Source organism: Thalassophryne amazonica, chromosome 10, assembly GCF_902500255.1.
Source record: "Thalassophryne amazonica chromosome 10, fThaAma1.1, whole genome shotgun sequence".
NCBI classification, from domain to species: domain Eukaryota; kingdom Metazoa; phylum Chordata; class Actinopteri; order Batrachoidiformes; family Batrachoididae; genus Thalassophryne; species Thalassophryne amazonica.
The window spans coordinates 99558846-99573856 of record NC_047112.1 but is presented as its reverse complement, the minus strand read 5'-3'; the positions used below and the strand labels follow the sequence as shown (position 1 = coordinate 99573856).

Genomic DNA, 15011 nt, shown 5'->3' with positions numbered 1-15011 from the left:
ATCCCCCCTCTAAATTCCCCACGGCAACGTTTGTCAATATTATTATCAATAAGTGTTGATGTGTTCGCAGTAACCCTAGTTGGATGGGTAATTACTGGATACATTCCCATACAAAACACAGAATTTATAAATTGAGTTATATTTATTTGACCATGAGGATTTAAGAAGTCTTTGTTGAAGTCTCCACAAACAAATAAAAGTTTATTTTTTTTTAATAAAGTTGTACATCTCAGTCAGGTTTTCCACAAAATTTTTATGTTTGATCCTGGTGCTCTGTAGACACAGCTTATAATTGTTTTTTGATTTTTCGCATTTTATTTCCACAGTAACACATTCTATGATATTTTCCAAAGAAAAACATATTTTGAACAACTCCACAGTGATAAGTAGGACTAACATAAAGTACCACACCTAAAGTACCTCCTATTCGTAGCAAAAAAAATAAATAAATAAATAAATAAAAAAAAATCATAACCCTCAAACTGGACAGTGTTAATGTGCTCATCTTTCAGCCACATCTCACAAATCACAATAACTGAAAAATGTTTATTTGCATTATTTAAACAATCCTTAATTTTTTACTTCATAGAAAGATTTCTGCTATTAAAGTGTATAATGGAGAATGTCCCATTTAACACAGAAAAATTCTGAAATTGTTCTTCAGAAAAAGAATTGCAATGATGAGTAATATTTTTAAGAAAAAAAAAAAACAAAACAATCCGGATCTATATTATACTCAATATTATGAAATCTGTTCAGTGTAATCAAAAAATAAAATAAAATAAAATAATTTAAGTTGAGCTCCTGTGCAGGAGTAAATTGGTAAGAATAGGTTGACATAAAAAATTATAATCCACAAACCAAAAATGGGGCTAAACAAAGTCTAGCTGCTAGATATAAATACATACACAGTATAAGTTTTCGCAAAATTTGTCCCATAACGAAAGAGAAAAGACAAAACAAAGCAACAGTCATAACAGAAATCACTACAAATAAGCGAAAAAGAACCAATAATGAGCACTGTCCTCCTTAAGAAGCATTCATTGCTTCCTCCGGAGATCCATTCAGTTTAATCTACACTTTATAGTTCCTGGTCCAAATTGCTTGTATTTTTTTTTTCTGTTTTCTTAGAACTCTGGCTTGTCTTGCAATATTTGCATTTTTCTTCGTCAAACGTTCGTTCACGTACATCTCAGTTCCTCTCAACTTTGTTGTTTGCTTTAACAAATCGTTCTTAAATTTCCTGTTTGCAAACCGGATGATAATAAACGGTTTAGACTTTTTGTCTTTTTTATTTATTCTGTGTATGGGTAATTATATTTATCTATCTCACGTCATTGCAATTTTATTTTTGGTCAATTACAAATCCTGTGATATATACGAAAGGTAACTGTTGATAGCTATTCATTTTATTTCAAAATACAAATTACATGTGACACTTTCTTTGGATAATGAGGCTGCGAACAGTTTAGCGTGTAGTACCAGTACAACCACCATCAGGTGGCAGGTTTTATGCAATAAAGTACTCAGCCAGCGGTTGTCACAAAGCGTGTGACAAACACTTTCCCAAGATGGCAAACGAATATATCGTTTAAAGGTGGTCAATGGCCTCTCTAATATCTAAGTACACACCCCTTTTATGTCTTCCGCATAGGGCTTCCGTCGCTTTGTCCAGCTCCGCGATTGGCTGGTGTAAGATTTGGCGAAGTACCGATTGGTTGCGAAACGAAACAGAAAAGGGAAGCTTAAAAAAAAATGTCACCCAAGGTGTAGGTAAGTCTTTGGCTTAGATTTTTCTGGTCTTCTACAGCCTCGCAGTGCTGTTACAAAACAGGTCTTAAACCGGCGGTAGGTGGAAGAAGAAAATGGGGTGCTTCTATTCGAAAAAATCCAAAAGAAAGTCTCCTGAAAAAGCGGACCTTACGTCGACAGAAGCCACTGCCGAATCTCCGACAAACAACGCGGTTCCCCCTGGCAACAGCAGCGACGAGTCGCCGAAGCAGTACAGCTGGGACAAGCGTGAGAAGGTCAGCAAAACTGAAAACAAACAGCAAATTATCAAGAGGAAATCAAGCCCAGGCCCTCGCTTAGCTAGCTCTAGTTTGCATGCTGGATAGCGCGATTAGTTGAACGCTCACAATTCCACGAAGCCTTCTGTGCACTTGCTATGTAAACATTATTTTATCCGTTATAGGTTGCCACTTGTAAAATAATACATCACAATTGTATTTTGCTGACTGCATGATTGTTCCCACCTGACCAGAGAGGGTACATCTGAATATATGATACAACATGTGTACAGATTTATGTCCAAAGCATGTCTGCCACCTTGTGTGCTTGAGATCTTGCATTAAATACCCCAAAGAAAATGTGCAGAAATCATGACATATATATATATATATATATATATATATATATATATATATATATATATATATATATATATAAAAAGTGTGTGTATGTGTATGTAGCCTATAGGCATGTATAGTTGAGAAGCTGGGGCTGCTATTGAAATCAGCTGGTTTTGTTTTGTCTCTTGCTTCTAACAGCTAGCTGACGGCTCTCGCTGCCTGAAGTGATGAGATTTATACACCGAGCTGACCTGAAATGAACCATTGTACATTAAACTGACTTTATTGACGAGTCTGACCCCTTTGAAAAGTGACCATTGAGCTTTGCGATGTTTTCACTGGCCAGCAATGGCCACCAGAAGGTGCTCTGTGTAAAGTAGGCGGCAACCCATACAGTAAAACTCAGCTAAACCCTCATTGTATAAACCACTGGACAAAAGCAAAAGTCCCAATGCTTTTTTATGGTTTTCCATAGAGCCCGACTGATATGGATTTTTTTTGAGGCCGAAGCCGATAATGATATTTGTATGAAAAAAATGCAGATAGCCGATAAATCAGCCGATATTTTTTTTTTAAATGAATAAAATGTTCTTTTTTGGACCCTTAACAAAAAGGTATGAGCTAAAAGCTGAAGCTTTGTCCTCATATTGATTAACTTTATAACAGAGAAGAATTTTCAAGTTCAAAAAATGCAAAAATGCATTTGGAGCAGTTAGGGGGCTATTCAAATGGGCCAACTAGTAAGATATCACTCCTGAAAACGATCTTTGCCATATCGCATGAGGTAAATCTGCCCTACGATTGGATTTTGGAAAACCATGTGACGGAGAACCAATTCCGATTGGACACTCACATAGCGCATATCATCACACATCTTCTATGAGGAGTACCAAGATGGCCGACAGAGGATCGAAAGTCCGCGGAGTTAACTTTTCAGCAAAAAAAAAAAAAAAGAGTAAGTTTATATCTCATATACTTAAAAAGTTATTTACATTTTAGTAAAGCCTGGTCCCAGCCCTTGTATACAACGGCGTCGGCCCCAGAGGGTCAATGGCAAACGGCAGTAATTCCCAGAACCCTTCCGGATGACCAGTGAATCTGAATGTTTCTACCTCTTAGCAGTAAACGAAAGTTTTTCATGCTAGAAATAAGGTCTACACAACATGGGCTTAATAAAAAGCGTGACCGACGCAATGAAGCGCGTTTGACACATTACTACATAAACTGAGTTGAACTGAAACGGGAGAAATGTGGGGTGAATGTAATCGCAAAGTTATTACAAACAACATCTTTATAAACTTACTTGTATGCTTTTGTCAGCTGATCAGTGCAGTGTGACAGCGAACTACGGGGGCCGGTGATGAACACATTTAAGCAGGGGTGTAAGCAGCTCAGTTGAATGGAGTCAGAGCTCCATCTACTGGACAGACGGTGCAAGGACATTTTACATTGCCGACACAAACATTATTTCAATAACTGTTCTGTTTATGTGAAATTATCGGCGTTCTATCGGCAAAATTTTCGCCGTTAGTGAGTACTTTGAAAAGGGCTTATATCGGCTGGCTGATATATCGGTCAGGCTCTAGTTTTCCATGTAATAAACACTGTATATACCGGATTTTCTATAATGGATTTTCACTCACATCGGGCAAAACATCCTGTCCGATCACAATGCATTTTCATTAAAAACCTCTCGTATGTACCGGGCAAATCAGTTCCAGTAACAGAGGTACAGAATTAAAGTCCAGCACTGACACTCACTGATTTGAGGAAAGTGGGTACCGTATTTCCATGATTAAAAGACCGGCCACTTATTTTTTCCAAATCGTGCTCAGATTTTGCAGTACGCACACGGATTACATTTTGATCATGGATCAGATATGTTTGGCAGAAAAGTCAGCAAATATACCAAACTTCACAACACACGGATTTTAAGGTCCACTTCACAGCAGACTTAGAAAGAGTGACTCAGCCAAATGTAATCTTTTAATGGACATAATGTCCTATTGTCGACTAAATTGGTGTCTAGAACCCACAATAGCGTATAACACAAAGTAATAAATACTAGCAACTAATAACATCCAACATTTACAGACAGACAGTGGTGGGCACAGTTCCGGTAATCCGCTAATTAGCGAAGGTAACTTTTCATTAGCATATTATCTTTTCAGCTAATTCTGAACACCATCAGTGGATTAATTAGCTTCCGCTAAATTTAGTTCTGCTAGCTTTCAGTCTGCTAACATTTCTTTGCAGGCATAGTGAGTAAGACCGAATGATCAAAAAAGTTTGTAAACCATAATTCAATTATTAATTCCTGTCTGTTGAGTGTTTAGCAACAGCCAGGCTACCATAAGGAATTCAACCTTACCCCAGCAGAAGGGGGCGGGCCGGCTGCCAGTGCAGCTGGAAAAAAAACAAATGTCATTTACTTTGAACATGCAGCAGCTCAGACAGTGGCAGAAGAGGTAAATCGTAATGTCGATTTCACTCATGGTCACAACATAACTCTTCACCAAATTAACTACATTCCTTGAACTACAAAAACAACAAATCTATGACACTAACAGCACTCCTAAACTAACATGTACTATAATAAAAATAATAAAAAACAAACAAACCCCGAACTCCCATAATGTGTTGCTGCAATGCATTATGATCGACAGTGTGTCTGCTTTAAAACACAGCGTGTACATGCAAACCTTTACTTTTTAAGTGAAAAGACACTTTCATTGATGGAGTTAAATTTCTCATTAATAGCTGCAAATGCACAGAGGGTGATCTACAAATAGTCCTTGATTTGCACGTGTTTTATGATCCACAAACAAATTTCTGATTTGTAACTTGTGTGATGGTTTTAACAAACAGATGTGTATTTCATAAATGCATCATTTTTTCCATTTGTTAAAAAAAAGCATTTGCAAAACTGAAAGTTCTGTTTGTGAAGTGCAGCATCAGCATGTTGTCCACTTTTCACACTCCCATCCATTAGATGGCAATGTTCTATGCATTTTGACTGGCAGGGGGGGTGAGAAAGCAAGTCTGATTTCCCATAATGCCTTTTGGCGCTTGTCGGTTTAATGCTCAAACCTTCAGAATTCGCGCATTACTTTACAAGTGCAATATTTTCATTTTGTAAAAATGACAGAGTTGCTGTTAATGTGTTGATAAACTGCCTGAATTAGTCTGTTTATGAATGAAACCATCAGTGAAAGTGCCTTGCGTTTGATCTACACTGCCACCGTGAAAGGTAAGTGAGATGTCTTTGCAGCAGCCGACAGGGTGTTTAAACACACAAGTGTTGCACTGAATTTACTCAGAAGCCTCTGCGGCCCTAAAAGTTGAAACTGGTTTATCAGTTTCTGAAAAGTTAGCAGTTAGCTGTAACTTCCGCTGATATTTTTTAGGAGTTTATTGGTTTAGCGTTATAAAAGTTAACTTTTCAGTTAGCGGATTAGTGGTTATCAAAGCTAACTTTTCAGTTAGCTGTGCCCACCACTGCAGACAGAACAGTATTAATGTAATTATATAGTTATACAGTTCTTCAGCAAATACATTTCAAATTGCTCACCATAGTCAAACATCCAAAACTCAAAGATAAATAGCTAGATCAAATTTAAACATCCATAAAATCAAATGAAACAACAAATACTATCATATCAATTTTAGATCAAGCAAAACCATAAAATAACAAGAGCAATTAGAGATTTCTGAGGTCTGCCAATCTGGATCCGGATCACCTCTAAACCTTATTGTTGTCTTTCATGGCCTAATATGTATCTGTGGTGCAAATTTGGTGAGAATCCATGAAGTAGTTTTGACGTAATCCTTCAAAGCGTATACAAAGTGAAACTTAATCCGGATTCGGATCACCTCCAAACTTTAATGGAGTCTTCCGTGGCCTAATATATCTGTGATGAAAATTTGGTCAAAATCCTGCTAGCAGTAATCCTTCAAAGCCTATATGAATGGTAAATGGGCTGCATTTTTATAGCGCTTTTCCATCTGCATCAGACGCTCAAAGCGCTTTACAAATAATGCCTCACATTCACCCAGATGTGAGGGTGCTGCCATACAAGGTGCTCACTACACACCGGGAGCAACTAGGGGATTAAAAACCTTGCCCAAGGGCCCTTAGTGATTTTCCAGTCAGGCTGGAAAATCACTCACGTACTGTGTGAAGAAGCAGCAGAGTTCAAAACAAGTACACTCAACAAAAATATAAACGCAACACTTTTGGTTTTGCTCCCATTTTGTATAAGATGAACTCAAAGATCTAAAACTTTTTCCACATACACAATATCACCATTTCCCTCAAATATTGTTCACAAACCAGTCTAAATCTGTGATAGTGAGCACTTCTCCTTTGCTGAGATAATCCATCCCACCTCACAGGTGTGCCATATCAAGATGCTGATTAGACACCATGATTAGTGCACAGGTGTGCCTTAGACTGCCCACAATAAAAGGCCACTCTGAAAGGTGCAGTTTTATCACACAGCACAATGCCACAGATGTCGCAAGATTTGAGGGAGCGTGCAATTGGTATGCTGACAGCACGAATGTCAACCAGAGCTGTTGCTCGTGTATTGAATGTTCATTTCTCTACCATAAGCCGTCTCCAAAGGTGTTTCAGAGAATTTGGCAGTACATCCAACCAGCCTCACAACCGCAGACCACGTGTAACCACACCAGCCCAGGACCTCCACATCCAGCATGTTCACCTCCAAGATCGTCTGAGACCAGCCACTCGGACAGCTGCTGAAACAATCGGTTTGCATAACCAAAGAATTTCTGCACAAACTGTCAGAAACTGTCTCAGGGAAGCTCATCTGCATGCTCATCGTCCTCATCGGGGTCTCGACCTGACTCCAGTTTGTCGTCGTAACCGACTTGAGTGGGCAAATGCTCACATTCGCTGGCGTTTGGCACGTTGGAGAGGTGTTCTCTTCACGGATGAATCCCGGTTCACACTGTCCAGGGCAGATGGCAGACAGCGTGGGTGGCGTCGTGTGGGTGAGCAGTTTTCTGATGTCAATGTTGTGGATTGAGTGGCCCATGGTGGCGGTGGGGTTATGGTATGGGCAGGCGTCTGTTATGGACGAAGAACACAGGTGCATTTTATTGATAGCATTTTGAATGCACAGAGATACCGTGACGAGATCCTGAGGCCCATTGTTGTGCCAACATCCAAGAACATGACCTCATGTTGCAGCAGGATAATGCACGGCCCCATGTTGCAAGGATCTGTACACAATTTTTGGAAGCTGAAAATGTCCCAGTTCTTGCATGGCCGGCATACTCACCGGACATGTCACCCATTGAGCATGTTTGGGATGCTCTGGACCAGCGTATACGACAGCGTGTACCAGTTCCTGCCAATATCCAGCAACTTCGCACAGCCATTGAAGAGGAGTGGACCAACATTCCACAGGCCACAATTGACAACCTGATCAACTCTATGCGAAGGAGATGTGTTGCACTGCATGAGGCAAATGGTGGTTACACCAGATACTGACTGGTATCCCCCCCAATAAAACAAAACTGCACCTTTCAGAGTGGCCTTTTATTGTGGGCAGTCTAAGGCACACCTGTGCACTAATCATGGTGTCTAATCAGCATCTTGATATGGCACCCCTGTGAGGTGGGATGGATTATCTCAGCAAAGGAAAAGTGCTGACTATCACAGATTTAGACTGGTTTGTGAACAATATTTGAGGGAAATGGTGATATTGTGTATGTGGAAAAAGTTTTAGATCTTTGAGTTCATCTCATACAAAATGGGAGCAAAACCAAAAGTGTTGCGTTTATATTTTTGTTGAGTGTAGTTTATATGACTTTTTATATAATGGCTGAGTGGATGCTTGTCATTTGATTGTGCTTTGTATGTCATTTGACATGCAGTATTTGTCCCATTTGTGTTGCATTGCATTTAGAATGCAATTTCGTTCCATACATTTGGTACCAAATACTCTGCACACACCTACACACGCGCACGCACACACACACACACACACACATAAAACAAATCCACTGCACTGTAAGCCGTCTGACGTGATTTTTTTGTTGTTGTTGCATTGAGGAAATAGTCTTTTTTGGTAGTACGCGCGCGCACAACCCCCTTCACACCATGTGCACGCTCACACAAGCCGGGCGGTGCTTAACTTTAAAACAAACATGGTAGATTTTATTTTGCTGACGGACGACGATTTGATGCACAGCATGGTGGACTTCGTCAGAATTATTTTTTGATTCCTATTTAAAGTTCCTGTTGGATTGTTGATGTCAAAGCAGCAGTGATGCACCAATGCTGAATTAATTTCTGCTGAGGTTTTTTTTTGGTGCACTGAGGAGGTACCAAAATGTAAGACCCTTTTCTGTTGTTTGTAAATTAATATAATATGAAATGACAAGGATCTATTTTAGCCGTTATATAAAACAAATAATGAATGTTTTTACATTCTTTCAGTGGAATGAGTATTTAACTCGGTGAAAGCTGGAACATACCATTCACCTCGGCTTCGCTTCGTTGAATGGTATGTTCCAGCTTTTATCTCATAAAATATTCGTACCATTGAACTCACAAACATTCATTATTTGTATAGCATTTAATCTAAGTTAATTGTTTGTTTATAAGAAATCTACAGTTTTGATCCTATCTACACCAGATTTGGTGTGCAGATGGCTTGGGTCACTGGTGTCCTCATGGGCATATTTCAGGGCTCGACATAGCCATTTGCCCACTGGCCCGGTGCCGATAAGCACCTTGGGGCAACTGATTGTTGTGATTTGGCGCTATATAAATAAAATTGATTTGATTTGATTTGGCCCACTTTCTGGCCACTATGGGCCAGTACAATGTATCAAATGATGGCCTGCTCGGGCCACTACAAAAATGCACAAAATTCTATTTATTTTACCATATTTTGCAGCGGCAAAGTCGAATTTCTTCACATCTCCGTGTCATCAAACCTTGCTGTCCCGACATCAAGTGGATGTAAGTGACCAGCAGCACAAAGATATCCGTGTCTCTTGCCAAGACAACACTTGCTGCCATACTTTTAATGCAGTGAAGAATCATCCGTGTGTCAGCTTCTTTATGTTTAACCTCCAAGCTGTCAGTGCCATGGTCTGCATCAGAAGGCCCGACCCTTTCATCATTGCTGAAACCACCTGCAGCAACTATTAGATGGCACTTTCAGAATCAGCTGCTGTGAAAGAAGGTGATCGAGGTCTTCCTTGTTTTATTCGTGAGCAATGACATCTTCCCACTTTGAAGGAAGAGGTGCATCTCTGCTCTCGATTGGTCTCCCAATTGGCACTGAGCCTTTCTCATGCTATTTCTGTGTGACACTCTTGACTGTAGAGCTGAACGATTAATCGAGTAACTAGAATAATTCAATTACAAAAAATGTTTGAGGCAAATTCTTTGCCTCGAGGCGTTGTTTAACATTGTAGTACATATGCCAGGCCTGTATTTGGTGCAGTAACGCTCCCACAAAAAAGCGAGGAAGAAGACCATAGAGCAGGGGTGGGCAATTAATTTTTACAAGGGGCCACATAGGGAACCTGGATTATGTCCGAGGGCCACACCATCGACAACTCGGCTGTCTCCCATTACAATTTTTTTTTACAAAAAATGACCTATTTAATAGCTTTTATAGGTAATTTTTATTATTGTAATAATATGTAAATATTTTAATATACCTAAATAAACCTCTCTGATTTGCAACACACAAGCTTGACATTTTTAATATATGTAATAATAATCACAGACCTCATGAGGGCCGGACAGAGACATGCAAAGGGCCGCATGTGGCCCCCGGGCCGCAGTTTGCCCAGGTCTGCCATAGAGCATGTGCATAAATAATGTAAGAGCTAATCAATGTAGCAGCCAACGTTCTAAGTTTACAAAGCCGCACGCTGAGTAAAATAAAGCCTTTTAAGAGAAAGGGTCTGCACTGATCAGCTGAAACGGACTCATTGTGCATTTAAAGAGAAGCAGTGTGCTTGTATTTTTTTTTTTTTTTTTAAACACAGTTTGGTCCACTGGCTGCTCTCCACCTCCACAGATGAAGCAAAAGGATACGCACTTTTAAGTGAATCATGTTTAGAAATAAAACAAAATGGCTTTATTCAGATTTTATAAGAGTTTTTATCAACAGGCTGTATAGTTGATTATTAGTGCAGCTTTTGTGGAAACGCTGCACTCCACACCCATTTTTCAAAGGCTGTGTTATTCGCCAAGTATCCACAGAAAACAAGGAATTTGACTTAGGTCTGAGCTGCACTCTTTCTATACGACATGTACACTCAACAGAAATATAAACGCAACACTTTTGGTTTTGCTCCCATTTTGTATGAGATGAACTCAAGATCTAAAACTTTTTCCACATACACAATATCACCATTTCCCTCAAATATTGTTCACAAACCAGTCTAAATCTGTGATAGTGAGCACTTCTCCTTTGCTGAGATAATCCATCCCACCTCACAGGTGTGCCATATCAAGATGCTGATTAGACACCATGATTAGTGCACAGGTGTGCCTTAGACTGTCCACAATAAAAGGCCACTCTGAAAGGTGCAGTTTTATCACACAGCACAATGCCACAGATGTTGCAAGATTTGAGGGAGCGTGCAGTTGGCATGCTGACAGCAGGAATGTCAACCAGAGCTGTTGCTCGTGTAATGAATGTTCATTTCTCTACCATAAGCCGTCTCCAAAGGTGTTTCAGAGAATTTGGCAGTACATCCGACCAGCCTCATAACCGCAGACCACGTGTAACCACACCAGCCCAGGACCTCCACATCCAGCATGTTCACCTCCAAGATCATCTGAGACCAGCCACTCGGACAGCTGCTGAAACAATTGGTTTGCATAACCAAAGAATTTCTGCACAAACTGTCAGAAACTGTCTCAGGGAAGCTCATCTGCATGCTCGTCGTCCTCATCGGGGTCTCGACCTGACTCAAGTTCATTGTCGTAACCGACTTGAATGGGCAAATGCTTACATTCGCTGGTGTTTGGCATGTTGGAGAGGTGTTCTCTTCACGGATGAATCCCGGTTCACACTGTCCAGGGCAGATGGCAGACAGCGTGTGTGGCGTCGTGTGGGTGAGCGATTTTCTGATGTCAATGTTGTGGATCGAGTGGCCCATGGTGGCGGTGGGGTTATGGTATGGGCAGGCGTCTGTTATGGACGAAGAACACAGGTGCATTTTATTGATGGCATTTTGAATGCACAGAGATACCGTGACGAGATCCTGAGGCCCATTGTGCCACATCCAAGAACATCACCTCATGTTGCAGCAGGATAATGCACGGCCCCATGTTGCAAGGATCTGTACACAATTCTTGGAAGCTGAAAATGTCCCAGTTCTTGCATGGCCGGCATACTCACCGGACATGTCACCCATTGAGCATGTTTGGGATGCTCTGGACCGGCGTATACGACAGCGTGTACCAGTTCCTGCCAATATCCAGCAACTTCGCACAGCCATTGAAGAGGAGTGGACCAACATTCCACAGGCCACAATTGTCAACCTGATCAACTCTATGCGAAGGAGATGTGTTGAACTGCATGAGGCAAATGGTGGTCACACCAGATACTGACTGGTATCCCCCCAATAAAACAAAACTGCACCTTTCAGAGTGGCCTTTTATTGTGGACAGTCTAAGGCACACCTTTGCACTAATCATGGTGTCTAATCAGCATCTTGGTATGGCACACCTGTGAGGTCGGATTGATTATCTCAGCAAAGGAGAAGTGCTCACTATCACAGATTTAGACTGGTTTGTGAACAATATTTGAGGGAAATGATGATATTGTGTATGTGGAAAAAGTTTTAGATCTTTGAGTTCATCTCATACAAAATGGGAGCAAAACCAAAAGTGTTGCGTTTATATTTTTGTTGAGTGTATAAATATACACTAAACACTGTTTAGTGAATAAATCACAGTAATCAAAAGTGCAAATTAAATATGCAGTAAGAGGGGAAAAAAGAATGTCCTGTCTGCAGACTGAAGATTTCACTGACCGCCTGGGTGGTGGTTGGCAAAGCATCTTAACAATATGAAAAAATAACTAATTACTCGGGAAAACGGGGAGAGAGGAAACACCCTAAACATAAAATCTGCACGATGGCACAGCGGCATTGTGCCATTGTTTAGGGAGAGCCCTGCCACTACTGATATTGTTTAAAAACACAAAAGTAGTCTTTATTCGATTAATCGATAAAAGAATCAATAGAATACTTGATTCCAAAGATATTTGATAGCTACAGCCCTACTTGACTGAATGCTCATGTAAATGATTGAACAGCACCTACATCTACAAAGGTGTAATAGGTCTACAAACGTTTTTGCTGCCTTTGGATTTCCAATTGCAGTAACTAGATCTTGGCCAATGATGACTAGCAGTGACTCATTGTGAAGACCTGTGTCTTCAAGGTGGGTGGGACAGGGAATGCCAGAAATCAAGATCCCAGCAAGAATAGCCTTTGAGCCTGAGAAAGTTTCTCATTCACTTCTGCTGAAGATAGGGGAATGAAGAACAGGTCGTGCATCATAATGTTGTTGAGGTTGACTGGGCGTCCTGCTTCATATGAAGCGATGAGGTGCTATAGAATGTTCCTGTCTGCATTCATAGATTTTACATCTGATTGTGTCACTGCATACAGAGAAGCAAAAGTCAGATATTTGATTTGTAGAAGCTTGACCCCCCCCTGCATAAGTCCCCCTTTCCTCTTCAGGTGGTGGCAGCCGCCTCTCCGCCACAAGGCATCCGGTTGATCTTGCCCTTTCTGTGCAGCTGTCAACAGATCATCTTTAATGAGTTGGGTAGCTAGTTTTTTGTTTGCATGTTCTGCAGTGTCTGGGACATGTTAGCTTTGAAGAGGTGAAATCTTCAAGATGTGAGCAGTCCATCTTCATGTCTTGAATCCAGCTTCATTCCATCTTTTGTTTTGTTTGTTTTGATGTGGATATAATCATTGCGATTTGCAACACCAAAAGTAACTCTGGTATTGTGTCAAGTTGTGAGATTGAAAGACATAGCCCATCTACTAAGAGCTGAAGTGGCCTCTGTGATACTGATGATGTGGTCTCCCCTCTTGCCAATACAACCAAGCCATTTCTGATTCACATCTGTGTTCACTTGGTGGAAGCGCAATGATGAGAACTTGACAACAAAGTTGCTGCCTTCAAACTCCTTCTTGACCTCTTCTGGAAGCTTGTGCATCTCTTTCAGGTAGATGGTTCTCTGGAGAGCATAGTCCACGTCATTCCAAGTTCTATCCCTCTGAGGACGAGTGAACAGCATGGGTACTGTAATGTGGACCGTCTGCATGTATCCCCACCAAAACTTGAAGTCTGGGGTTTCTCTGGCTGCAGTGAAGGCTTGCAAAACTGCTACAAACACTTCTTAAGCAGGCAATAACACAAGATCTTCAGTAGAGCTATTCTTTGCATTGTAAAGCATGTCTTTCAGGTTTGAAATCTTGCCTTCCATGAAGCCAACCAGATGATGAAGAAGCATCCTCCACAAGGCTCGCAGAGTGATCTTATTGGATGTCATTCATTTGATTTGAGATGTTCCTGCCATGATTTACTCAGTAGTTTTGGAGTCAAGCTGTTCGAATGGCATCACTCATTTATGGTTATGTGATACTAAAACACATCACTGTAATGAAAATATCAGTTTTTGTCTTTGTATTTGTTGATGCTTTGTCAGATTTGATAGAATACAGGCAACAGCTGCATTTTTACATGGTATGCTAAAGGTAAGACACAATGTCCCTGTCAGTCATAATACACACAAGATTGTGTTGCGCCCATCTTCTTTCAGTGAATCTTACAAAAACTGGAAACCTAAATTCACTGGCATACAATAAATCCAAATTAAGCAGACAGTGAACTCTTCAGAAATGCTATATGCCAACTTTTCCTCAACAATGCCTTCAGGATCATGGAGTTTTGAATTTTTTTTCAGCTTTGAGTAAACTGTAGTGTCTGTAGAAGGGCCTCATTTGTGAACTTGGACCATAGACTAGTAGTAGCTTCCCTGAGACCTGAAAAACACAGCAAACGTCATGTTTGCGTTATGGCTGCATTGCATGTTGATTTATTTATTTTAATTTTTATTTAGGCATCCATGTTGATGGATTAAACCTTCCAGACAAGCATCAGGGATGTGTCTCAGAAGTATCCGAGATGTGTTGTGTCGCACGTATCGCTTGCCTCTAGAGAATAGACCCAGTGACTATTTTTTTCCACATGTGCCACAGGTGTTATGCAGCTAATTAGACACAAACATTACTATTTGTTGACAGTCATTCTTGACAGCATACTAGCAATATTACATAATTAACATCTCAGAAGTGCTGTGGTGATCGCGAGTGCAAACAAAGGAGAAGGGGAAGGCACTTACTTACTAGACTTTCTATGACTGGGAAAGAATTCACAGCCATGAAAAATATAAATGCAGTTTATGACATCCACCAAGGACATGATAAAATCACCTGCGTTTATTTGTCTGTCTGTCTGTTAGCAAGATTACGTCAAAACTACTACTAAAACCCATTAAATTTTGGAGGTGATCCGGATCCAGATTCTGGATCAAGTTTCACTTTATATAGCCTTTGAAGGAATACTGTTAG

General features: G+C 40.4%; 1 protein-coding gene across 1 annotated transcript in view; it reads left to right on the top strand.

The window, feature by feature from the left end:
• Positions 1-1712: 1712 nt before the first annotated feature.
• The window catches only part of rp2 (RP2 activator of ARL3 GTPase), a 39082-nt gene continuing 25783 nt past the window's right edge, over positions 1713-15011 (top strand). Inside the window, exon 1 of the mRNA XM_034180613.1 lies at positions 1713-2027. Coding sequence (XP_034036504.1) covers positions 1866-2027 — 162 coding nt within the window. The 5' untranslated portion in view covers positions 1713-1865. The remainder of the gene's footprint in view (positions 2028-15011) is intronic.